The following is a 26611-nucleotide window of genomic DNA, read 5'->3' as shown; positions in this document are numbered from 1 at the left end:
TCCAGTAACACAGAAGTATATTTTTACTGTAAGAATAAGAGAAAATGAAAACTATCTACAGTTTGTTGTATATCCTTCTAAAATGTTGTCTAGACACACACTTTTTTAAAATTGAAGTACAGTTGATTTACAACGTCATGTTAGTTTCTGGTGTCCAGCACAGTGACTCAGTTATACGTATGTAGATTCTTTTCCATTATAGGTTCTCAGAAGACACTGAATACAGTTCCCTGTGCTGCACAGCAGGTCCTTGCTGTTTATCGATTTTATATGTAGTAATTAGTACCTGCTAACCCCAAACTCCTAATTTATCCCATTTCCCTTTGGTAACCATAAGTCTGTTTTCTATGTCTGTGAGTCTGCTTCCGTCTTGTAGATAAGTTCATTTGTGTCATTTTTTAGATTCCACATATAGGTGATATCATATGATATTTATCTTTCTCTGCCTGACTTACTTCACTTAGTGTGATCATCTCTAGGTCCATCCACATTGGTGAGAATGTAACTTGGTGCAGCCACTATGGAAAACACCAGAGATTCCTGAAAGAACTAAAAGTAGAGCTACCATATAATCCAGCAATCCCACTCCTGGGCTGTATCTGGAGAAAACTCTAATTTAAAAACACGCATGCAAACCCCACTGCTCACAGCAGCATGATTTACAACAGTCAGGACACAGCAGTGACCTAAGTGTCCACTGACAGACGGATGGATGAAAAAGCTGTGGTGTGTACAGACAACGGAATACCACTCAGCCACAAAAAATAATGAAATAATGCCATTTGCAGAAACACGGATGGGCCTAGAAATTACTATACTAAGTGAAGTAAGCCAGACAGAGAAAGACAAATTCCACAATTTTTCTAACTAGAGGAGGACGGTCACCATGACCATCAACACATCACTACTGACACAGCTGATGTCAAATGCTCCTAAATAAAACAGAATTGATTTCATTAATTTCTTGATTGTTACATCTTGGTCTATTTATTGTTAATAGAGTTCAGTGCTAGCAATTAGCCAAAGTCTGATTTTTCATAGATCTTCTGACCATGATATATTAAGAAATTTAATGAATTTTTATACCAAAGTCCCAAATCTTCAGTTTTGCAAGGGTGCTAAACAGATAGTGTCATTTTCTGTGTTTGCCATGACAAGAATGAGGTAGGCAAGCAACGCTTCCGGCATTACTTCACCTGGCGTAGGCGCAGAATTATGTTAAGAATCAAAGGAGCAACAGAATGCAAAAAAGAAACCTCCCCTACAGAACAGTGTGTATCAAAGAGACCCTTTAAAGGTACACAGGAGAAAGGGGCCAGGACTGCAGAAAAGCAGTGTGTCCAGGTGGGAAAACAGGAGCTTCTGAGTCAGACAGACCTGGGTTCAAATACCAATGTGACCTAAGGGAGCCAGGCCAGGGCCACCTGCCTTCTCTGATTCTACCTCCTCATTATTAGAAGGAATAATACCACCTACTTGGTGGAACTGTTGATGCAAAGACAATAAAAACAGCAAAATGCACAGTGGGTGCTCAGTAAACAGCACTTCCTACAGCTGCGACATACCAAGAGTTCCAGTAAGCTAAAGTATTTGTAAAAATTAACATGATCTGGGAAAACAACAACAACAACCAAAAAACAGACATGTTAAGGTGATATTTGTACTAATGAATTGTTTTTATTTTACATAATTTTGCTTTAATGTTATCTTTTTACTTAGCAGTAAATATAGAGATGAGTAAATCAAATGTGAAACCAATACTTCAAAGAACTCTTAGATTTTCTTGGACTCTGAATACTTATCCCACAATTTTCTATCATATTGAAGTTTTTTAAAAGAGAAATACAACCACATCATGTCATCCTTCTTCAAAAGTTCTTCAAAAGAGTGGGGAGGGTATAGCTCAAGTAGTGGAGCACGTGCTTAGCATGCACAAGGTCCTGGGTCCAATCCCCAGTACCTCCTCTAAAAATAAATAAACCTAATTACCTCCTCCTCAACAAAAAAATTAAAAATAAACAAAAAAATTTTTAAGTTCTTTGAAAGAATTTAGAGAATATTTTGCTTTTTCTAAAAGTTATCTTGCAAACAATGATTTTCAGATAGGAAATCAAGCAGAAATTTGATCATCTGTTTTCTAAATGAAACAGTTCATTCTATTTTATTTGCTTCATGTTTAGAGTATTCTTTCAGCTTCTTCCTAGGCCTCAGCACACGCATCTGTGAAAATGACAGATGGATCAGATGTTGCCCTCCAAGTTTCTTTTCGCTGTGGTACCCTGGAACTTGACAACCCTACGATGAGACAAGTACTTGTCGCTAGTACTGCATCTCTGCTTTCAAGAGCTCCTCCAACAGTCTTTTACCCGAGCGGTGGTCCCAGAGCTGAAACCATTACTGACTCATCACTGAGCCGGGGAGCCCAATGGGAGCTGCAGAGCTTGGAAATCCACAGAAGGGACAGCAAAATGATTAATGATTTGATAACTGATCTTAAATTAAAGGAAAGGGCATGTGTATTAGATTAGAATAAAGAAGACTATTGGAGAAAGCTGATCATCTAAAAACATACAAAGGCAACTGCAGATAATGATCAATACTCCCTCTTCACTTTTACTGTGAACAGTGTAATAGGAAATGGATTCAACATGGACCAGATCTTTAAAACTATGGGTCTCCCAACCCCTGAGGCCAGCGGCTAAGCTGTCTTTGCATCTCAGGGTCTACCACACAATCTCGCATCTAGGAAGCACTCAATAAACATTTGACTAAAGTTAATTAACAAAGTGTCATCTCAGTTTTTAAAGATCCAAACCACAGAGGTGCATTATTGAGACAGAACAGGAAACTTCTTTTCTTTTGATAATAAAAAAATTTTTTAAATGGTAACAGCCTGTAGGTGCCGACCAGGAACAGTTAAGAGATAAAATTCATTATATTTCAAAGTTATTTTCCATTAGAATCCTTTGAGCTGTGGTGACCCTGTCATGGACGGGCTTTAGCACAGGAAGAGCTGAAGCAAGGCAGCCTCTCCTCGCACCTGAAGCTGGTTTGACAATGAGTGCGCCGACCGTCGGTCCCCATTGAGCATGGAGAGTCCTAGCGGAGACTGTCCTGAGACCAGCGAGCACAGCAGTTGGAGGGCACAACCAGGTGGGCCTTCCCACTGGTCCCAGTGCCGGAGCAGCTCTTCAAGTCGGAGCGTGCGACTCCAGCACCCTTCAAAGTCATTTTCCACTCCCTAGCAGTTTACAGCAGGTGAGTCATTCTTTTGACCTCATTTTTCATGCTATTTACTGTCAAAGAGGAACAATCTAAACTGGAAAATTAATACAGGAGGCATGATTACAGAGCAGTGAAGCTACATCCAAAGGACCCAAACAGCAGCCACACGCTCCTGTGAAATTCACATTCTGCTAGAAGGGCAGCTCTCTCCTCAGCCTCCAAGAGCACGACACAAGCTGAGACTGGTTCCCACCTGAGTGTCCCATCTGTCACTCGGTCCTCGAGGAGGGGCACACTGTCTGCCACAGGTGGCCAACACTCAGAATGCACACCCCTCTCCCTGTCCTTGCCCTTCGAAATACAGAAAGTCTCTCTCTTCCCCTGTATAGCCAATGTACTCATTTTTTAGTTCCTTCGGAGACTTTCTGTTGAAATTCTCCCTTATAATGAAGTTCATGGGCTGGTGATGATCTTGGGGGGCAAGAAACCGTATTACTGAACTAGAACTTTGAGCAATGTTTCAAGACAGGGGAAATTCATCTGAGTTAATGGAACAGATGTGAACAGGCGGCAGAAAGTTTGCCCCTGGGTCATCACCACTGACCACATGGCTGAGCCCTGTGTCAAGCCTTGTAACAGTCAACACACTACACTCTACCTGTGTTAAACACTTTATTCACACAGTTCATAATTTACATTCTCTAAACTAATCTCTGGTATACTGGTTAGAAGGCCAACACAAGGAGATGCGATAATAATTAGAAGAATTAATTAATTAATTAACAGAATTCTGGTCTAGTCACGATGGTGTGAAACTTCGAAATTCCATTGGGCCACCAGTGGCCACTAAATCACAGACAACATATTACGTGCCTCCTGACAGAAGTACACACCACCACCCATGATGTACTCCTGCCAAAAAATTCAAATCTGAATCAGATCAGAGCTCTAGATCTGATTACCAGTTTACAGAAAACACAGGAAACAAAGGAACATGTTAACACTATAAGCATGCAGTCAGCAAAGTCAAGGTTGCAGGAAACTTCACAGAAAAAATAATCCAGTTTTTCCACAAACAAGGTGCAGAGGAATAAAGCGAGGAGGAAACCACACATTAAGACACACGTGAACCAAAGGAAACCTTACTCGAATCCTAGTCTGAATAACCAACTATAGAAACATATTCAAGAACCACCAGGGAAGTTTAAACACTATTGAATACTTTGATGTTAGGGAGTGAGTGCTCAATTTTTAGGTGTGTTAATGAAATTGTGATTGTTTTCATTTAAATTCCTGTCCCTTCGAAATACATACGGAAATATTTACAAGTAAAATTCTGTGATAATTAGGACTGACTGTAAAATAATCCAGTATATTGGGGCTGGGGAGAGAAGGCTAAAAATGAAACAAGACTGGCCGTGAGTCGACAACTTTTGAGAATTCACTATACTATCCTCCCTAGTTCTGTATTTTGAAATAGTCCATAATTTAAAAGTTTAAAATGGAAAAGAAAGTGGGTCACTAGACCAAAAATTCATGTGTAAAAGCCAGGTTTTGCCAGATATATCATGGATATTCAGAGCATGGCACTGCATGTCCCAAAACTGCATTCGAATATGATTCCAACAGATTGTCACAGTATCACGATGTTTAAGCATACTAAGAACAAAATCGTTTCTCAATTCTTACATAAACCTAACCCCTAAGTACAGTGCAGTACAACACTGCATCAGAAACCACAGGCAGATCAATTTTCAATACTGAGAACTAAGGCCTCAGTTTTCCAATTAACTTGATTTAGGAAACAAAAATTCTGCATGCCTGATAAAACTTCAAGCTCCTGAAATTTACTCAAACTGGTTACAATCTAAAATCTAAAAACAAACAAACAAACAAAAAACTTAAATTTAAGAAACAATTTTTAAAATTATACTTCAAATGCAGAAAAAGAAAAAAATCAAAGCCAAAAAAAGAAGTCAGCCATTTGAGCAAGCTTCAATTAGCAACCCAAATAAGTTTTCAGTTCCTTGCCCTATATAATTCTAGGTCAAGATCCTTCATCTGCATTTATTACTACTATGTTGAACCACTAAAGATTAATCAAAGTTCCCAAATTTCCACCTTCCACCACCTTTAAGAAAAACATATGATCGTTTTCATCCCTAAGTACAGATGAAAACAGTCACAAATACTGATGAATGTAACACTGCCCCAGGGCCAACCCCCAGAGCCAGGATGCTAGAACACAGTCACCACACAGCCAGTCTCCTACCATAAATGACAAGAGGAACCAGCTGTTCCTGAGAGCATTCCCAAAATTCTATTCAGATTCTAAAATGTATCAACTGCTAATTAACAAGAAGCACTGAGTCAGGCACATTTACTCACTGGATAAATGAATGTGAAAGAATAAACAGGACAAACAGTTTTTGGCACTAACCTCCCTATCAGCTTCCCCTAAGGCTGCCTTCCAGGGGCAGCGCTGACCAGTGGGAAATGGGCCAGACCAGACTGGGAAACAAAACAACCTAAACAAGGTAGGCAGCCTTGCAGCCCTTGTGACAGAAGCACAACCTTCCTGCCTCTAGTGTCAGGTTTAATATCCCAAAATATTCTTAACTCATAAAGAATGAAACCACTTGCAAAACCAGAAGCCAGCCTTTTAGGAGTCTTCTCATGCACTTTGGGTCCTAATTGACAGTTACAATCACACTGACGGTAGATCTTTTTTCCCTTCCAAAAGTCAACAGAAAGACTAAGTTATCCTTAACAAGAAAAAAGCTCATATAAGCTCCATTAAAGTCCTCAAAAACGTCTTTTTACTGAAACTGCTCTTTCAAAGATTGTAAATGACCAAATCAGTTTTCCAGGTCTCCTCATTTTCTCTGACATCAGTGACTATTCCTTGAAACCCCTCAGCACCCTGCGCCCTCCTGGCCCTCCTCTGCCTGAGCTGCAGCAAGTGGTCACGAGCCTAGTGGCTTAAAACAACACATATTTATTACCTCACAGATTTGGAGGTCAGAAGTCCAAACTCAACCTCACTGGGCTACAATCCAGTTTTGGGCATGGCTAGTTTCCTTGCCTTTTTCAGCTGCCAGAGGCTGCTGGCACACTCAGCTCGAGGCCGGTCCTAGAGCTGCTCCAATCTCTGGTTTCTACCATCACGTCTCCTGCTACTGACTCAGTTCTCCCTTTAATGAAGACCCTTGTGATTGCTCACCTGGATAATCTTCCCATCTGGAGATCCTAAACTTAATCACACTTGCAAAGTCCCTTATACCATGGAAGGTAACATATCCACAGGTTCTCAGGATCAGGGCATGGTCAGTTACCTGCAGTCGGAAAATTCCAAAAATAAGCAATTCATAACTTCTAAATTGACCACCATTCTGAATAGCTGATGAAATCTCATGTCTACCGGCTCTGTCCCACCCTAGATGTGAACTACCCTTTTGTCCAGTGGATCCATGCTGCATACACTATCCACCTGCAAGCAAGGAAAACACAGCACAGCAGACCCTTAAACAGGGCTTTGAACTGTGCAGGTCCACCTAGAGACAGACTTTCTCAGTAAGTAGGTACCACATCCTACATGATCCCCAGCTGGCTGGGTCTGCAGACATGGAGCCCTGGATTTGGAGGGCTGCGTATGAAGTTATGCACAGACTTTCCATTGCTCGGGTCAGCACCATACCCGTCAGTGTTCAAGGGTCAACTGGATATACGGGCTTTGGCACTGCACGCAGTTTCAGGCATCCACTGGGGGCCTTGGAACGGTCTCCCCCTCGGATAAGGGAGGACTACTGTATACCTTAGCAGAGACTCACAACCTACCGTGAGGCATTCAGTAGTAGTTGTAAATTAACAATCTAATAAAAACTCTAACCAAAGTATATGTACGCGTGTGTACATACAAACATATAAAGGAGCACATGCAAATGATGACATTCAAACATCAAAAACATTACTGTCAAAGCACATTGAACGATCCAGGAAGACAATCACAGAGGAAAATTAAGTGAAAAAAATCAGGAAGCAGGGCGGATGATACCAACTTCATAAATACAGTCTTCACAGACACATGCACACCGAACATAGTGAACTCTTTCTAAACCCAAACGGAACACACTGAAATGGTAGTGCTATTCACCTTCGCATAGCCTGATCTTAAACTGTTTTCCACTTCGTCTGTGTAACTTCACTTTCTGGATTTGTTTTACAACGAGGAGTCCGCAGGCGTGGTAACTGACAACACGGAGCGAGCACGGAGACGCAGGCGTCGCAGGCAGACCGCCGGCGCTTGAGCAGCTTCCAGCCCTGCCAGTCACTACCAGTGGGGCCCGGGGCAACGTCTCAGCCTCCCCGGGTGTAAAGTCCAGACAGCAACGAAAGCACCCACCTCGTGAGCTGTTGTGCGTATCACCCACAAGTTAGTGCATTCGGAGAACTTAGAACAGTCCTCGGCCCAGAGTAAACACCACACAAACGGGAGCCGCTGTCAGCTCTGCTGTCACTCCTGCTGCTGCTACTACTGTTGTTACTGGTGGTGTAGCTGTCGTTGAAAATGACTCACCACCACTAAATACTGAAGCGGCCTTAAAAAATGGTAACACCAGGTACTGGTAAGGATGTGAAGCAACTAGAACTCATACACGGCTGTCTGAGATGCAAAATGTCTGAGATGCGCCACTTTGAAAAAGAGTTTGATGGTTTCTTTAAACATTCATGATTCAGTTGTCCCACCCCTAGGGATTTAACCGGCGAAACAGAAAATATGTTCACACAAAAATCTGTATGCAAATGTTTCTGGTGGCTTTATTCAGTGTTACCAAAAACTGAAAATTATCCAAATGTCCTTCAACATAAGTGGGTAGATAAACAAACTGGTACATCCACAGGGGGGAGCGCCACTCAGCCACCAAGACCACTGAGCCACAGACACACGCACCAACACGGACGAATCTCAACGCTCCGCAGCAGACGAAAGCAGCTGATTCAAAGCTCCGCACTGTGTGATTCATCTACAAGGCAGTGGTCACAGGAACAAAAAACTGATGAAGGTGGCCAAAGGCTGGGGGTGGGAGGGAGCTGACCACCAGGAGCACAAAGGAACCTTGGGGGTAATGAAAACGTTTTATATCGACTGTGGTAGTGGTTAAACAGCTGGGTTCACTCGTCACAACTCACAGAACTCTACATTTTAAAAAGGTGAATTTTACTGTGTATAAACTATACTGTAATTTTAAAATACATAAAAATAAAAATAAGCAATCATTTAATTTTAACTTACCCACAAGCCCTGTCCAACCTTGAGCAAAATGGTGCTTAATGTGCACACACTGACAGCTTGGCTGTTGTAAAAAACTCACGAGAAGATTCCAAAGCCCAAACCGTATTATACAGATAGCATGTACTTGTCAGGTTTGAGAGTGGGGAATAAAAACGTGGCCGGGGAACAAATGAGTCAAATGTACTGCCCTCACCCACCCCCCAAAAACATCATAAAAATAAGCCTGATTTCCAAATCACACGGCTCTGAGGTCCACGGTGGCACGGAAACTTGAGACAAAAGCTCGTAAGGCAAAGGGCCAGGTGCCCAACATAGTCTGATGCATCATATTAACCCATCTGAAGAGGTGAACTACCAGAATGACTCAGAGTGGCTGTTCTGGATTCACAGAACGAAGACCAACAGGACTTTCCTAATCCCACATTTGCCTTGGGCCTGACTCTAAGCAGAATTCACCAACATACCAGGGTAAGGCAAAAGTCACTTCACACACAGCACAAGAGGAGGAGTAAGTAATGAATCCAGAATAAAAGAGAGAGTTAAGAATACAAGTCCTATTCCAGTTATAAAGTAAGTCGTGGGGATGTAATGCACAGCACGGTCATTAGTCACTAACACTGTAGTACATGTTCAAAAGCTGCCAAGAGAATGTATCTTGAAAGTTCTCATTACAAGAAAAAAAATTTGTGACTATGTAAGTGACGAGATTCATTGTGGTGATCATCTCACAGCGTACACAAGTGTGGAGGCATATGTTGTGCACCTGAAACTAATATAATTGAGGTCTAATTGACCTCAATTAAAAACAAGAATACAAGTTTTACTTCACAAGTTGGCCCACATACATTCTGCTGTGACCTAAGCTGAACACACGTCACCATAGTCTCTGCCTTTCTTCCTTCCCTCGTCTGTCCCTGACTCCACCTCTCTACCAGGGGACACATCATCTTAATTTCCCTGAGGACACAGGGCCAGACTAACAAAGCTCTGGAGGGACAGAGGTTACTAGGAGTTGAACCCCAGTCTGGGGAGACGCTAAGGGCCTGGTCATGGGCTCTGAGACCACTACAGAACCAGCCTGGATTTCTGAGTCAAGGTAGCATCACCCTAGTCCCCCGAGTTTCCCTCCGAATGAAGACCGACCAGACTGGACCAGAGACAAGCCCTGTGTGGACCGACAGCAGTACCCTCCACCACACTCAGCACAAACATGAGGGCCAATGTAATACATCCGGAAGGCACAGCAGGCCTCATTCTAACAAACCCCAGAAAGCCTCCTTTCCAAAAGCAGGCAGTGGCCTCTTATGCAGCCCAGCAACTCAGGAGACTCAGCTCCATGAGCCTGTGTCGGACCTAGAGCTCCCAGGATCATAATGCTGAGGACACCAGACAGGTGCTAAGAATCAACCTTACCAAATACATACATACATACTTGAAAATGAAAGAAGTTTTAGAAGTACCAGCCCACACTTCACACCCCATAGTGGATACACATACAGGGAACGGGAATTCCTCTGCTAGCAAACTCGTGCCTCCAATGGTTATATAACCAGGTTAACGCTCCTTTCACTGAAGACGCTACATACACACCAAATCTCACTTTACCTGCCCAGGTTTAGTTCGTCTGCTTCAGTTTCCAAGGCTTTCATCAGAGCAGTGCCTCCTCCCAGTCTATTTCAAGTATCATTAACAGGCCCCCTGGAGCTAGTTATCTCTGACGCAAGCACCTCGTGGCAGAAGCAAAGGCTGCCGAGACAGAAAGGTCTCTAAGTCAAAAGCGGCATCCAGGCACCAGAACCTCAAGTGCAAAACATGTACCATGACCTTGCGGGAGGAGAAAAATCATCCCCTCAACATCCCCCGGGGGGGTTCTCCCAACGTGCCCAGATGGCAGCCCCCAGTGGGTCAAGAGGCCACGGCCAAAGCAGAAGACAGGGTGGGCGCAACTGTCCTGGTAATCCACAACGTGCTTGTACGGCAGGCGGTGGTTCTGACCAAACAATCGGATGGCTGCGCCACTCTCCACTCAGAAGCACAGTCATCACGACGCTGCTCAGCCACTGGCGGCTCCAGTCTCTCATTTTGAAACCACAGAGAAACACTGCAACTCTGAGGAAACTGACTCGTAAAGAGTTCCTGAGCCAAGAAAGGCCCCTGGTCCGGATTCAAGCAAAGAGACGGTCTCTCAACATAAGGTCTGTGAGACCTCAAATCCTCAACAGCTTCATCTCTAGCTGAATCTGTCCGGTTGAGTGCACCGCGCCAGTTCAACTCACTGACAGCCTGTAAACAGGCACAATGCCACACTGCACTTGCACGTGCTTTTAAGATCCCCAGCTGTCAACTCTTTCCTCCTGGACGTGAAAGGAGCACTCACAGAGAGAAGGTGCACTTCGCAATCTGGGCTGGTAGGTAAGAGAGAAGGAAAGGCACCAAGGCGGCCAGTCAAAGGGAAAGGGCTCCGGACAGTGGTTCCCTGGTGCGGGAAGAACCACAGGCCTGACCTCAGGGAGGTGCTGTTCTCAGGGCACAGCTAAACCGTCTGCGCTGAGGGCCGGGGTCACCTTAAAAGAAACGGACTACCGAGTTACACTAAGAAAACAGAGCTTCAGTAAAGAACCACGTGGACCAGAAAACTGGTTTCTAGTTCTCCTTCCTCTGTGGTCCCTTGACGTGGTTTCTTTCAGAATCTAGCCCTCAATCTCCTTACCATTCTAAATACATTAGAAAAGTAAAAGTTCATCTTTTCAAAGAGCTCAGAAAGTTAAAACAACGAACGTGGCCCTCTTCGTGTCTTTCCCATTCATGTCCAGCTCCTCATTAGATGAGCTATAAAGCCCCTAGGTTTAAATCTGAAGAATCCGTGCCTAAGGGCAACTTCTCTCCTTTCTAACCTTGGGCAAGCAAGTTTTCTGAGCTTCAGACTCCTCACCTGTAAAATGGTCATTGTAACCACACTACCCTGCCGCGCCTACTTCAAAGGATCCCTGAGAAGATCCACATGCACGAGAAAATACAAAATAACTTTTAAACAGCAAAGGACTATGCAAGGGTTGGCTGCTACCTTAGGTGGGGCGGTTATGAGCAGGAGAAACATGGATACAAATGGGAGGAAAGAAGGGAAGGTTCTTCCACCTGAAAAAGAAGAACTGCAAACACAGCGAGGACTAATTCTAAGCTATTGGCTAATACGTTCAGGGACGTGGGATGACACGAAATTGCATTATTATTCGTTAAGTGGATTCTCATGCTAACACATTCACTCCGCAGACAGCAGAAGAGGAAAATAAGGAAGAGCAGGAGTGGGTGTCCAGCTCTCTGCTCACCGAAACACCTGCAGAAGTTCCACTTGGGGAGGGAGGGCGGGGCGGTCACGACAGCCAACACTTACCGGACGCGGGTGCACAGGTGTTATCACCGCGCTCAGACCCGTCAAGTTGCCCACAGCGCGCACACCGCAGCTCTGCCCGCGGCGTAGACGAAGGGCCGCGGGGCAGGGCACACAGAAGGAGCGCGGAAAAAGGCCACTCCGGGGTCTGACAACGCCAGTGCCTCGGCCGATGGTCTCCAAAGGACGACGGAGGGAGCGGGCGCGGGCGAGCAGGCGGGGAGACACCTGGACCCGAGGTCGGCGGTGCCCGGAGACCCCGCCGGGGGACGCACACTGGCTCCGGTTCCGGAACTGCTGGCCTCGCCCCAACCCGGGGACGAGCCCCTCAGGGCCGGCGGGACCACGCGCCCAGGAAGCGGGGCTTCGGAAAGGGCGCCCACGAGAGGCACGAGCCCACCGGACGGCGAGGACGACGCGGGCCCGAGCGCCGGGAACCAGGACGACCGCGGGCCCCGGCCGCGAGCCGCGGGGCGGCGTGGCAGCGGCTCACCTGGTGCAGGGCTGTCAAGCCGTCCACGTTGGCCGTGTCCACGTCGGCGCCCCGGGCCAGAAGCCGCCGCACCTCGTCGGTGTCTCCGCTGGAGCAGGCGGCCAGGAACACGGCGCCGTCCTCGAAGCGGACCCGCGGGCCCCCGCGCCGAGTCTGCGGCGGCCGCCCCGCGCCCGGCCGGTCGGCGGGCTCCTGTTCCGTCAGCGAGCCCCGCCAGCGCCGCAGCTGCTCGGCCCGCCGCGCCCGCGCCGACTCGGCCCGCTTCCCGCCCAGGTGCTCCAGCTCCGCCATCGCCGCTGCCGCTCCGGGGCCGGCGCCGCGCCGCCTCCCAGCGCCTCAGCCGGGAGCGGAGGGCGGAGACCCGCGCGCTGCCATCTTTACTGCTCCGCCGCCCGCACGCCCCGCGGCCTCAGCACGCAGGCGCGACGGCGCCGCGGGTCGTCACGGGACTCGTAGTCCGAGGCCCGCGCCCACGCCCTGGCCCGGGGCGCCGGCGCCCGGGCGGAACTACAAGTCCCTGGGTGCATCGGGAAGAGGCGCGGCCTGGGACTCCCCGCTGGCTGCGGACGCGCGGGGTCACCTCTGCCCCAGAGCGGGCGCTGGTCCCGGGCCGGAGTCGGGCTCTGGGGGCGCGTTGGGAGTCGCAGTTTATTCCTGTTGTGACTACCAACTAATCTGGGCTCCCTCGTTATCACTACAGCCTTGTGAAGTGAAAAAGGGGTTGGTGATTATCTCTGTTTTCTCTAGCGGAAAACCGGACGGAAAGTACCCGAAACTCAAAACCGCGTCCTGCTTCTAAATCCAGTTTTATCAACATTGTAACGTGGGCGCGTTAACCTGGAGCCCAGACAAGGTCCTGGGGAGGATGCACGCAGGCATGTGGGAAGAGCGTTCACACTCACATTCAGTTCACGTCCCTGCACAAGTTGCTGGATGTCTCCGAGCGTGTTCCCTTGTTTGTAAAATGGGAATAATTAACCTCCTAGGGTGGTCGTGTGGTCGAATAGGACCGTACATGCAAGGATACCTGGTACTACTATCCTTGGCGTGTATCAGCCCACAATAAATACTAACTTCCCTACTTTCTCCTCCTCTTCTACCCTTTTCATGGATCTTAAATTCTGGACACAATGGATGTCTTGTCTTCCACTATTTCTTCCTCAAAGCTACAAAAAGATACTATGGAACATGCCAAACTCCTAAGGCAGCAAGTGGCCATTTTCACATTCTCAGTGAACTTGGTTATAAAACCTGTGAGACTGACTTAGTAACCATACACCCCAGGGCTTTGCCCTTGGACAAAATATAATTAAACGTGGTATCCATAACGAGAGAGAACAGGTACAATTATTAGGTTCTTTAACTTTCTCGTATGTTTGAAGTTTTTCATTTCAAAAATGCTGCAAAATGATTAGGTCATTTAATGGGAAACTATTATGTTCTATCATATGTGCATTTGCCTGTGCCTTAAGTTCCCCTGAGACAAAGCGAGAATCCAATGAAAAGTGATGTATAAATATGGAGTATTATGTTTAATAATACTATGTCTACCCAAATATGCTTTAATTTGGTATTCTTAAATACTTTACAAGCACTAGTTAAGTCATACAGCGTCTTCGTGAACTGTAACAACGTGCATAAGATGAAAGGTGCAGCACCCTGCACTTCATACACTCATGCTCTCCTTGCATTCAACCAGTCACCATAGAACTTGTCATGCCTCATCATTTACTGGGATCGCTGATAATTAAAACTGTCCACAAGCTCTCAGATAGACTCGCCCTGTTAAGATAAAGTGAATATTGATATTAAGTCAGATGGGACAGAATACCCAGCTGGAAACCTAATCCTCTTCAAGAAACCATTATTACCCAAACTCTGCCAATCTGGCAAGGAAGCCAAAAGGTGAGAGGGGGCAAGTTGTTGGCATAATGCAAATCCATATGTGCCATTTTATTATTATGATCTTGGTGTATGACAGCTGCTCAGAAAAACTGTATAATTGGATCATGTATTTTACGTACTTGTTTTCTAATAAGGATTTCTAAACTAGAGTAAATTTTCGTAGATCAGTAATGTTACATTTCTTTTGGATGTATACATTTTACATTCAGTATCAGCAAAGAAGAAATATCTGGTTCCACTTGTATAAATAACCTAAAATTGGCCAAGTCCAAGTTAAATCTTTACCATCCTGAGAGGTATCGACTTAAATTTCAATAAGAAGAATTCAGTCTCAATACTAGGAAGCTCCAAGGACTACTTCCTTATTCTATTTTACTTGCTTTCTTCCTGAGGTAGTAAGAGTGTAATACCCTCTTTGGAAATTTAAAAGAAAAATCTTAGTTAAGTTCCTTGGATGATTTAAGTGCATACCTACCTGGAAGGAGAGGACTGTATCTCCCAGCCATAGAGATTATGGAGAGCAGTGAGAATTATTATACTCTAATTAATTTAACTAACTCAGCCAAAAAATAAAAAGTTCTGCCACAAAAATAAAATCAATCTGTGTATAATGTGAAAATTTTTTCAAAATTAAAATCACCTGTTTTTTCTGAAACATCTCCCAACCAGGGCTCTCTGAGAGTAAACTTATACATGATAGTTTAGATTTCCTAAATACTGTAGAGAAAAAAATTTACATACAGGTGAATAAATCCTGACATATAATCCTGTGTATAAATAAAACACATTTTTGTACTTTTTTCCCCCAGTTTTATTGAGATGTAACTGACATACAGCAGTTTAAGTGTAAGGTGTACAACATAATGACTTGACTTATATATATCATGAAGTGATGACCACACTAAGTTTGGTGATGTCCATCATCTCATATAAATATATTTTCTTTGTGATGAGAACTCCCAGAATTTACTCTTTCATACATAACATACAGCATGTTAATTGTACCTATCATGTAGTACATTACATCCCTAGTATTTATTTACTTTATAAGTAGAAGTTTGTACCTTTGGCCACCTTCATCCAATTCCCCTGCCTCTGGTAACCACAAGCCTGATCTCTTTTTCTGAGTTTGTTTGTTTCTTGAAGTGTAATTAACCCACACCACTATGCTGGCTCCTGGTGCACAACATAGTGATTTGCTACTTCTGTACATTACAAAATGATCACCAGAACCTTTGTACTTTTAAATGTACTAAGTGAGCCTGCTATGATGCACATAAATTCTTGTATAAAGTGAGGAATCTTTTTAAAATAATAATTTCCCATACACTTAAAAATAAACTACAGGTCTCAACTACTCATCCCAGAACAGCAGGAAGGCATCCACAGACAATGCAGAAACAAATGGGCTTGACAGAGTCCCAGTAAAACTTTATTTTTGGACACTTAAAAAATAAAAAAATAATAAACTACAGTATTAGAATACTCCTTGTTTTAAAGCAGTGACACCTGTACACACAGTTCATGAAAAGCTTTCCGCACAACATAACGCCATTTGCAGCAACATGGATACTCCTGGAGAATGTCATTCTAAGTGAAGTAAGCCAGAAAGAGAAAGAAAAATACCATATGAGATCGCTCATATGTGGTATCTAAAACCCCCCCAAAAAACAAAGCATAAATACAAAACAGAAATAGACTCACAGACATGGAATACAAACTTGTGGTTGCCAAGGGGGTTGGGCGGTGGGAAGAGATAGACTGGGATTTCAAAACTGTAGAATAGATAAACAAGATTATACTGCATAGCACAGGGAAATATATACAAGATCTTATGGTGGCTCACAGAGGAAAACATGTGGCAATGAATATGTATATGTTCATGTATAACTGAAAAATTGTGCTCTGCACTGGAATTTGACACACTGTAAAATGATTATACATCAATAAAAAATGTTTAAAAAAAAGAAAGAAGAAATAAAGAAAAAAAAGAAAAGCTTTCCGCGAGGCGTCCGTCCCCACCGGTCACCCTACCTCCCCCTGGTGGGCAAATGGAAAATGTGCGTCTAGCCCAGGGAGCTTTCCTTCATCGGAGTCTTTGCGCTAGGTTCCCGAAACGACCGCTATTTGCTCGTTTTATCATGCCGTCCCTCCTTCCCACCAGCCTCGGCATAGTTCTGGTATCTGAGAGACACTTAAGACTCGATTCTGAGAAAAACACCCAAGGACGCGATCAGTCTCAGTTCTGAAGAGAGAACCGCGACGGCCGCACAGTTGGCGCTGGGGTGAAGAGGAAGCCCCGAAGGCATCAAAGCAGAACGCCTCGGCGGTAACAGAAGCGGCCGCTCCGGAACGAGCACGGAAAACACTTCTCCGCCGTGAGTGCGGCTCCCGGCGCGCGCGGAGCCCCGCGGCCGAGTGGGGAGCCGACTGGACCGGGCACACGGCTCGCGTCTGTGACTCCTCCTACGCCGCCGTCGCGGGCTCGTCCCCCGGCCGGGCGAGGACCCCGCGTGGAAGGCGGGGCGGTCCTCGAGAGCGCGGGGGCTCCAGAGGACTGGCCGCCCGGCGCTCGAGGGAGGCGAGGGCGCGCGCGGCTGCAGCGCGGCCCGAGCACCGCGGACGGCCCCGCGGCTCCGACGTCCTCGGTGAAACACCCGCGGCGCGCAGCCCCGCTGCGGACCACGGGCTCCCGGCTCCTCCCGCTGTGCCTCCTGCGGGGCGGCGCCCAGCCCCTCCCTCCCAGACAGAGCCGACCGCGGCAACCGCCTCGTAACGGTCCCCGCGGCGCCCGCGCTCGCGTTCGAAAGCGGACTGAGAGCTCGGCCAATCGGAGGCCGCGCTCCTCTCCGGGAGGAGCTCCGAGCCAATCACAACCCTCGGGGGCGGGAGGCGGGGAGGACGCAAGCGTCGGGCTTGCGCAGTCGAGGTGCAAGCTGGCCCGCGCCGCTTCGCTTAGGGGCGTCCGCGCAGGTAGGAGAGCGGGTCCACGGAGCCGGGGCTGCGTGAGTCTTGGCAGGGAGGGTCCTTTTTGCCCCATGTGGGAGTCTCCTCTTCTCGGACAAGCAGCTGTGGAGCGGAGGCACTGGTTGTCTTGGCAGCCGTGGTGCGCGCGCGCCCCCGGCCGGTCCCCTAGACCCCCGGCCGCCCCGGCCGTTCCTCACGCCGGGCCGAGCCCCCTGCCCCCACCGTAGCCACCCCACATCCCGGCTGCCTCCGCTCCCCACCGGCCAACCCCCAGGTCCCCCAGTCATCATTCCCAGGCCGACCCCCCCAGCCCCCCCGCAGCCATCCCCCACCCCAGCCATCACCCAGGCCGGCGGACCCTCTGCCCTGCAGGGAAAAGCCTGGTAAGGGCCCTGCCCTCGCCGCGGTCTGCGCTCTGGCTGTTCTGTTTCCATCTTTCTCCTCTGTGTCCAAAGCGCACGTTTCGGGGGGAGGGTACAGCTCAGTGGCAGAACGCGTGCTTAGCATGGAGGAGGTCCTGGGTTCCATGCCCACTACCTCCAAGAATAAACAAATAAACCTAATTACCTCCCCCTGAAGAGAAACCCAAAATGCACGTTTCGTTTGTTAATTTTTCAAGCTTAGTACTGGGCTGCTTGCTAGTAGGCAAGCATTGTTGATGAAAACAACTTTAAAAGACTGGGACCTGCCCTCAGGGAACCCGCCCTGGTGCTAGAAGCCATCGCGGTGCAGGACAACTCAGAGCGAGTTGGCCGCGGTGGAGGTCAGTGGGGCTGGGCAGACGTTTGTGGGCCCGGGTTCCCGGATATGCGGCTGGAAACATGAGTTGGGCATACGTTGCAAAGAACCTTTAATACCCAGAAGATAATAATTGATGGTTTTTGAACCAAGGAGAGCCGTATGCCAATTTGTGTTAATGTGGTGAGACTGGGGTCTGGTGGCTTCCGTTAGAGAGATCGCTTACCTGCTCTCTCCCTGTTCTAACCCCTTCACCAGCCTTTCCGCTGTGTTCTCACCTTCTGTGAAGGTGCACATTATTACTGGTGCAAATTTGCTTTATTGACATTGAGGGTCTCCATGTCTGCTCACTGAGGAAAAGGTAGTAAGGGTCTGTATACAAAGGTGTGCTTAATCACCTAGTGGGGTGACCAGATCCAGGAGGTGCTGTTCTTAAAGGTGTGGCTGAGGAAATCTGGAAGTAGCTTAAAGAGTAATTTACATGAAAGACTGTTGTAGTGTGACTGAGTCTATTTAATGTGTTAATTTGCCTGTAGTATTATTAATTCTATTTAAATATTTCCGAAAGAGTGTGTTAACTGTGGGGGAGCAACAGCCTGGCGATTAGAAGGCCCTAATCAAAGGCCCATTCTGTCTTCGCTACACAACTGAGGGGCATGTCTTGACCCAACCAACACACAAATTTAGTCACCTGTAAATATGTCCCCGGGGTTAAGATAGATGCCTCAATTTAAGTTTATGATTATATTGAATTACAACCGTGCAGCTAATGACAATCCATGCTCACCAGGTAATCTGATTATAATTAGTTTTCCAAATAGAAATGACTTCGGGAGAGAAGGTGAGGAATTAAACATTTTACCGTAGCTTTCAAATTAGGAAGTTGACCTTTTAATTAATGTTTAGGTCTTTGTGGGTTTGACATGAATTGGTACATCAAAGCCCTGTCAACTGTAGGTTTGCTGCCAAACTGAGTTTTTAGGCTGTAGAAGTGAGAACCAGATCCAGAAATGTGGTGACCCTGTCGAGACACTGCGTCCGTAGAAGGCCTTGCTTGGAAAGATGACCTTCCCACGTATAAGTGAGATCATGCAGTGTTTGTCTTTGTCTGGCTTACTCCACTGAGCATAGAGCCTTCAAGGTCCATTGCTGTTGTTGCCAGTGGTGGGATTTCCTCGTTTTTATGGCCGAATAATATTCCATTGTGTGTATGTAGCACAGTTTCTTTAGCCTTACGCATCGATGCATGTTTCCATGTCTTGGCTATCGTTCAGTACTGCTCTGAACATGAGGGTGCAGACAGCTCTTGGAGTTAGCGTTGTTTCCTTTGGATTTGTTCCCAGAAATGGAACTGGTGAATCACTTTCTTTTTATTGCTGAACGATACCCCGTGGTATGGACATACCCTGGTTTGTTAGGTTCTCCGTTCTTTGGTTGTTTCCATTTTGGGGCTGTTAGGAATAGTGCTGCTGTGAACATTCACGTACAGATTTTCATGTCGGTAGGTTTTCAGTTCTCTTGATTGTGTACCTGGGATAGAATTACAGGGTCGCAAGGCACTCCTTGTTAACCGTTTTGAGGAACGGGCAGGCCGTTCCCCTAAGCAGCTGCGTCGTGTTGCTTTCTCAGCAGCGGTGGGTGGGGATTTGTGTCTCCACATCCTCACCAACACTTCGGCACTGTCTCTTCGGTTATAGTTGTCCTGGTGGTTGTGAAGCTGTATCTCAGAGTGGTTCTGGTTTGAGTTTCCTGGCGGCTAGTGATGTTGGGCACCTTCTCGTGTACTTGTTAGTCATCGGTGCGTCTTCTGTGGAGAAGCGTCTATTGAGATCGTTTGTCCGTTTTCAATTGGGTTATTTGTCTTCTTATCATGGAGTTATTTATATGTCCTGGATACAGGTAAGCCCCTTATCAAGTATGATTTGTAAGTATTTTCTTTCCTACTGTGGATTTTCCTCACTTTCTTCGTGGTGTTCTTTGAAGCACACAAGCTTTGAAGTTCGATGAAATCCAGTTTATTCTTTCTTTTGTCTCTTGTGCTCTTGGTGTCGTGTGTAAGAAGACTTTGCACAATGCAAAGTCACGAAGATTTATTCTTAGAATTCTTTTTCCATTTTATCTCCTTAATTTTTGCCTGCAGAATTATAAGTCAACAGTTTTTCTCTTTTTGCATTTAAAGAGGCTCCACTGTTTTCTGGCGTGCGATGTTTCTGAGGAAATGTCTGCTGCGTTTTTATCTCTGTCCTCTGTATGTAAAATGCCTCCCCACCCCCTTGATGCTTTTAACTTTTTATCCCTGGTTCTCTGCAGTTTAATTAGGAGGTGTCTTAGTGTTTGCCCTCCCCACCATGCCCCACTCAAATCTGTTTAATGTTATTCTACAGCTCACTAATACTCTGTTCTTTTTCCTTTGTGGGAACATACTTATACTAAAAATTCGTGGTTTTTTTTGAAATTCAAATTTAAGTGGGGCTCTTGTATTTTATGTGACACCCCTGGTCCAGGCTTGGGACGTGGAGTGTGCAGGAGCACCATATGCTCAGTTCTTACGGGTTCTGTTCTGTTAGACAAGTTGTCGAGGTAAGGTGCTGGCACTAGGATCAGGGTGCTGGACAACTAGCTCGAAGACATCACCAGAAGGGAATGAAAGGGTCTCAGACCCCCTCCTCAGAGTAGAGATTAATATGAGGACCCTTTCTGTCCTTCCCTAAACTGAAACCATGCGCTAAAAACCCCAGTCACTGCTGCTGACGCTTCCGTGGTGGCCGCTTCTCTCCCTAGGGAGTCCCAGCCGTGGTCACGTGTGAGTCCTTCTCCTTGGGGACCATGCAGAGAGCGTCCCGTCTGAAGAGAGAGCTGAGCCTGCTGGCCACAGAGCCACCCCCGGGCATCACGTGCTGGCAGGATGCTGACCGGATGGACGACCTGCGAGCTCGTAGGTGTCACACCGCGGCAGAGATGTCACACCCCTGTCGGAGGTTATGCTGAAATTTGAACATTTGTGTATTGTTCTGAAGTAGGGGACAGCTGCAGGGAAAAGATGGCCCTGCCACCTTTCTGCCTGACTTGTTTACGTCTAGAAAGGGTTTCATGACATTTCGTCTTTGGCCTTTTACTATTTTTGCTGATTTGTAGCCAGGATTCGGGTATCAGCTCTGAAGCAGTGTTTAGACCAAAGATCACCATCTCAGATGTCCGCGAGGCCAGACAGGAAACGCAAATGATGAGAATCCTGCCGTCCAAACCAAGCAGACCTGCAGCTTGGATATGGTCTGTGGGCGGTGTCTCCCACCTTCCGTGCTGATCGTCTGTATGTTCTTTGTTTGACACCAGCTTGGGGTGCACTGTACACTGTGTGAGGACCTGCAAAGCCTGAGAGAGTTACTGTCCCAGAGCCGGCTTCTCCCTTAGGACCACAGACTGCATTCTGTCCATGTGGTTTGGTAATGCAGATCATCTGATCCCCTCCTTAACTTTTTCTTTTTTTTTTTTTTCTGTAAAGAAATATTAGGTGAGACCAACACACCTTATGAAAAAGGTGTTTTCAAGCTGGAAGTTAACATTCCTGAGAGGTCAGTGTGAATTATATTCTGAATTTCCAGGGGAAAGCACAGTTATTGGAAGACAGAGTGATGGAGTTGAGTGTTAAATGCAGGTGTTAAAGGACCTGGATTTTAATCCTGGTCTTATCCTGACTTAATGTGACCTTAGGCAAGTTTTTTTGTTTATTTGTTTTGTGGAGGGGGGCAGATTATTTTATATCACTGGAGTTCAGTTTCTTTCTCTTAAAACTGGGCTAGATCACATTTGAAGTCCCCCCCCCCCTTTTCATTGTAGTAAAATATACATAAAAATGACCATTTAAACCACTTGAAGTGACAGTTCAGTGGCATTAAGCACATCCCCACTGTCCATCTCCAGAGCTGCCTCGTCTTCCCCAGCTGAAGCCCCACCCACACCTGGTCAGCTCCCAAGCCCTCCCTGGCACCTAGCAGCCCGTCTTTCTGTCTCTGTGATAAGGCACCTCTGACCCAGGTGTCCTGAAGGCATTCTTCAGGTGAGCTGCAGCTATGCAGTTTGTGATGTGTGGACCCCGGCCAAACTGGTTAAAGCACTGGGAGAAGTGGCTGAGTCACGGGGCACACCAATTCTGCAAACAGACCGAGACTTTCCAAGGTTTGTGTCTCACTAAAGAGACGTAATAACCAAATGCAGTGTATAAATCAGAACTGGATCCTGTTTTCCAAAGCCTCTCTGTAAAAAAAAAAAAAAATTGGGATAGTTGAGGAAATTGGAATAGCAGATGATATTGGGGGAAATTGTGAACTATTTTATAGGTTGACTGATAGTTTTGCAGTTACACAGGAGAGTGACCGTATTCTCAGGAGATGCTGAAGTGTTTAGAGGGTGAAGTGACTTAATCCAAGTGGTGGGTGTAGAGGGTTTTCAAAACTATGATCTCAACTTTTCTGTTTATAAATTTCCATGATAAAAATTTGGGGAAAGGCTGTCTTCCTGATCAGCCACCAGCAAGCTGTTCATGTGTACTAAGAAGCAGTATTTTAGTAAGAAGTCTGTTCTCCTGTGCTTTCAAAGGTATCCCTTTGAGCCTCCTCAGGTCCGATTTCTGACGCCAATCTACCACCCAAACATTGATTCTGCGGGAAGAATTTGCCTAGATGTTCTCAAACTGCCACCAAAAGTGAGTGGTGGATAGAGGGTTGACCCTTCGCCCTTTGTGGTCTCCGTCTGTAAAACCTGTGCCGAGAAGCACATTCTTAGTAACACAAGAGCCACTGCCCGTCTGTCTGTCTGTTCAGGGCGCCTGGAGACCGTCCCTCAACATTGCAGCCGTACTGACTTCTGTTCAGCAGCTCATGTCGGAGCCCAACCCCGATGACCCACTCATGGCCGACATCGTAAGAGCCCCCCCCCGCGCCGCGGCCACGTTCCCCTCACCCCGTCTCCGCATGGTGGGGAGGGGAGCGGCCATAGTGACCGGTCACTTTTCTCTCCACTGACCCTGGTTTCATCTCAGTCCTCAGAATTCAAGTATAATAAGCCGGTCTTCCTCCAGAATGCCAGGCAGTGGACGGAGAAGCACGCGAGACAGAGGCAGGAGGTACAGCGTCTGCGCAGCTCCAGTGCTGCTGCACGGTCTGTGCTGCGCCCCAGGGTGGCGCGCTGGCCTGTTTTAAGTGAGAAGGGACCATTTGCAGGAGTGTGGAGGGGCGGGGGGGTGCGGGAGGGAAGGGACCATCATGGAAGAAGGGAGAAGGAAAAACTTCCCTGGTTTATGCTTACGGAGTTTCCTCCTATAACAACATCTGGAGTCCAGGAGCAGGTGGGCGCGCTCTGGCTCTCCCTGAGCTGCGCCGTGCTCCTGACTCAATGTAGTAGCGGCTCATGCTGCGTGTGAAAGAGCAAACGATTAAACCACGTAGGAGACTGAGGAGGATGTTCTTGGAGAGCGTGTCACACCCCAGAGGACACAGATGTCCTGGAGGTCGTGTTACAGCACGGTGCTGTCCGTCTGGTGCTGGTGTGAACTCTTAGTATTTCCTGTCCGCTCCTTTTTAGGCTGATGAAGGAACGCCTGAAGATCTGCGCGAGGCAGGACACGTGGAGGGGCGCAGCGCAGCGCAGAAGAGGAGAGCCAGGCAGCTGGGAGGCACAGGAAAGAAATTCTGCCCCGATGTTCAGGGGGTTTGTCCTGGGCCGTCTTAGTCAATATAGTCTTTGCCAAGATGGTCCAACGTGCCTACATTTCTGGAATGTTTCTCTGTATTTGATGACATTACCATTTTTGTATCCTAAAAAACAGACCTTGTGTATTTGTATGTTCTGCCATGCATTGGCTCTCTGAGCTTAGTTTGTTTTATTTAGCTTGTATATATGTATTTCAGCTTTTAAACCTGAAAAATAAATAATTATTTAATTTTGAGTGTGTGTTTATATTGAATGTGTGTCTGGGAGCAAACTGGCCAGAGAGCTGTGCAGTAAGAGTGCTGAAGTGCGTGCAGCTGTCTGCTTACTTTGCCAGCTCACCGGCATCGCTCAGACAGTGAGCGACAGACATGGTGCAGACAGCTGGAGAGACAGTTCAGTGACCACCTCACTTCCAGGACTCGAGGTTTTCAGAAGGCTTGACATGGTGGCTTAAGGTATGTGCCCTTTTGTTAATTTTTCTTGGAGCTTTCCCTGCCTGTGATTTACGTCACTGGTCAGCTCCCTCCCACGGAACGGGGGGTCACAGGGGCACCTGACTCCCGAGTGGCTGTGGGACTGACCAGGTACCGCGGGAAGAGTGCTGGCAGGGCCGGGCGTGGGGGCGGTCCAAACACGGGCAGCCCCAGAGGTGCCAGGAGAGCAAGGTTCCCTGAGTTAAGAGCAGAGGTGACCCTGTGACTGGTCAACCGCAGATTCCAAGTCCCCCCGCCCTGCTGCCCCCACTCCTCCCCAAAGGCCCCCAGGTGAGGACAGATTGTACTACCCACCTTGTGGGTGTCTCAGCCGTCTGCCCCTTGGCTGCTGCGGGAATTCAGCACCTGCAAACAGAGCTGCTTCTCCAGCCGAGTGTGTGCGGCCCCCGCCTGGCCAGCTGCCGGGCAGCTGAGATCCCACACAGGGAAGCCTGGAGGGACCAGAAGAGGCCAGGGACGGGCGTAGGTGTGCTCTGCTGGGGAGCACAGTCCACTTCCTCCTTGCTTTTCAGCAAGTGGCCCCCAGAGAGCACCCTCCCCTCCAGCCCTCAGCCTCCATTGGTGACAGGCTGTCCAGTGAGTCTTCCTCCCTGCCCCCTCCCACCAGACTAGACCCCTTCCTCCCACTGCCTGTGTCCTTTAACCAGGACCTGCAACTCTGTGCTTCATAAGATGTCTGCAGGGCCATCTTCCCCGAGACCTCCCATCAGAGGCAGCTTCTGGGGGGAGTCAGTGTCTGGGTTTTCCCTAGATAGGGTCAGGTGGTGAGGTGGTCCCTTTGGGGGACACCCGGCTCTCCCTGTCCTGATGGCTCCCCACTGACCTCTGTATGTTTTTCGGGGCTTCTCCCTCCCTCCCCAGGGCCCCCTGGGACCCACTGCCCCATGGGCTTCACGCCCACCTCCCCGGTGCCCTCCTTTTCCATCTCAAGCATTCTCAAGGCTGGGCGGGAAGACAGCTCAGAGTGTCCTCATTTTTGAATAAAGTCATGATAACAGCTCACGCTTCTCAAGCGTGTACTGTGTGCCAGGCGCCAAGCTCAGCTCTACACGAGACCTCTCTGCTCTTCCCGGTGACCTTCAGAGTGCAGTTGCTGTTGCTATTTCTACTCTGCTGGTGACGACACGGAGAAGTCAGCAGGACCCCGGCCCCCGGCTGTCGCCAAGCCCAGGCCTGTGACTCCAGAACCACTCGTAACGACTGCGGACACTTCTGACGTGTGCACGTCTGTCCCCTGAGGCCCCAGAGTGGCCCTGGGGTGGCCAGCCGCACCCCCCTCCGCAAGACGAGGCGAGGCTTCGTGCTCTAAGGTGCGTCCCAGTGCGATGCCCAGCGGTTCTGTGATGCCAAAGCCACCCATGAGGTCTGAGGGCAGGGCCTGCAGGTGTCGGCTTAACTTCAGTTACCGCCTCATCTCCCCCTGCCCAGCCTCTCCCCTCCTCCAGCACGCACTCTCTTGCCCAGGGACCCCTCTCCCCACCTGATAGCCCATCCCAACCATGCTCCTTGTCTGCTGAAACCCCATTCACACTCGCCCTCTCCCCCAGGAGCTGACGGGTCAGCGGGGTTACCTGGGTGCCATGGGTGGGGGAGGCAGCGAGGGGTCTCTCTGGCTCCTCCTCGGGGCGAGTGGCAGGGCTCTAACACTCCCCGGGGCAAACCCACTGTTGGCTCATGAATGGAAGTCCAGTCGGGCTTCCCGACTGCTGTCTCCAGAAGCACTGGTGATGGGAGCCCATCCTGGGACCAGTTACTGTGGCAAAGAACAAGCTAAGAAGCCTGGGTCGCGGCCCACCCCGGGCCTGGAGCTCCCAGAAGGAGAAAGGCCAGCGGCGGCTAGAGCAGCAGGGCAGCCCGGCCCGAGGAGAGGGCACCATGGGGTGGGGCTTTGGCCGCTGCAGTGTCCCAGGGAGGAGCTGTTAGAGAGAAGAGGGTTGGGGACGCCACCGCTGCCAGCCTGCTTTCCTTTGAGGGGGCTGTGGTTACCGGCCGGGCAGCTGAGTTGAGTGGCCGATCTCGGGGACAGGATGGGCCCCTTCAGACAAGAGGCGTCTGCTGCTCTGTGACCCCACCTCCTGGCCGACGTCCTCTTCAGGGTGAGGTCTGCTTAGGTGTCTCCATCTCTGCTGATTCATTTATCCCACATAGACCAGGTAATGCACTGGGCACGTTCTATGTGTTGTTTTAAAATTATCTTCACGATTTTTGAGTTTGAGATTATTACTCCTATTTTACACGTGGGCAAGATAAGACTCAGGGTGATTAATCCGACAGAATTCACTCAGCTAGTAGGTGGTTTAGCTGTGGATTAAACTCAGGTCTTCGGAGATGTATTTTTTTTTTAACATTTTCTATTGATTTATAATCATTTTACAATGTTGTGTCAAATTCCAGTGTAG

General features: G+C 47.9%; 2 protein-coding genes and 1 long non-coding RNA gene across 24 annotated transcripts in view; 1 reads left to right on the top strand and 2 right to left on the bottom strand.

Moving 5' to 3' along the window:
- The window catches only part of PPP1R12B (protein phosphatase 1 regulatory subunit 12B), a 140334-nt gene extending 127136 nt beyond the window's left edge, over positions 1–13198 (bottom strand). For 21 of the 22 annotated variants that reach the window (XR_012063674.1, XR_012063673.1, XR_012063672.1 and 18 more), the window contains exon 1: positions 12400–13198. Coding sequence is in view for 13 of the 22 variants with exons in the window: in XM_072948852.1 (XP_072804953.1) it covers positions 12400–12690 (291 nt within the window). In the remaining 9 variants the exon portion in view is untranslated. The other variant, XM_072948860.1, reaches the window with a different exon arrangement.
- Positions 13199–15714: 2516 nt separating this feature from the next.
- On the bottom strand, positions 15715–17001 carry LOC140688823 (uncharacterized). The gene is made up of 2 exons (XR_012063671.1): positions 16009–17001; positions 15715–15894 (listed from the first exon to the last, which is right to left on the bottom strand). It is a non-coding gene; the product is annotated as an uncharacterized lncRNA (long non-coding RNA).
- A 167-nt stretch (positions 17002–17168) lies between these two features.
- UBE2T (ubiquitin conjugating enzyme E2 T) lies at positions 17169–23953 on the top strand. The gene is made up of 7 exons (XM_072948851.1): positions 17169–17277; positions 20791–20944; positions 21512–21581; positions 22606–22711; positions 22830–22928; positions 23048–23131; positions 23590–23953. The coding sequence occupies exons 2-7, from the start codon at positions 20836–20838 to the stop codon at positions 23734–23736; spliced, it is 615 nt and encodes a 204-aa protein (XP_072804952.1). The 5' UTR covers positions 17169–17277; positions 20791–20835; the 3' UTR covers positions 23737–23953.
- Positions 23954–26611: the final 2658 nt, after the last annotated feature.

Source organism: Vicugna pacos, chromosome 23, assembly GCF_048564905.1.
Source record: "Vicugna pacos chromosome 23, VicPac4, whole genome shotgun sequence".
Lineage (NCBI taxonomy): Eukaryota > Metazoa > Chordata > Mammalia > Artiodactyla > Camelidae > Vicugna > Vicugna pacos.
Note: the sequence above shows the minus strand (reverse complement) of the source record. Positions and strands in the feature narration are given on the sequence as shown.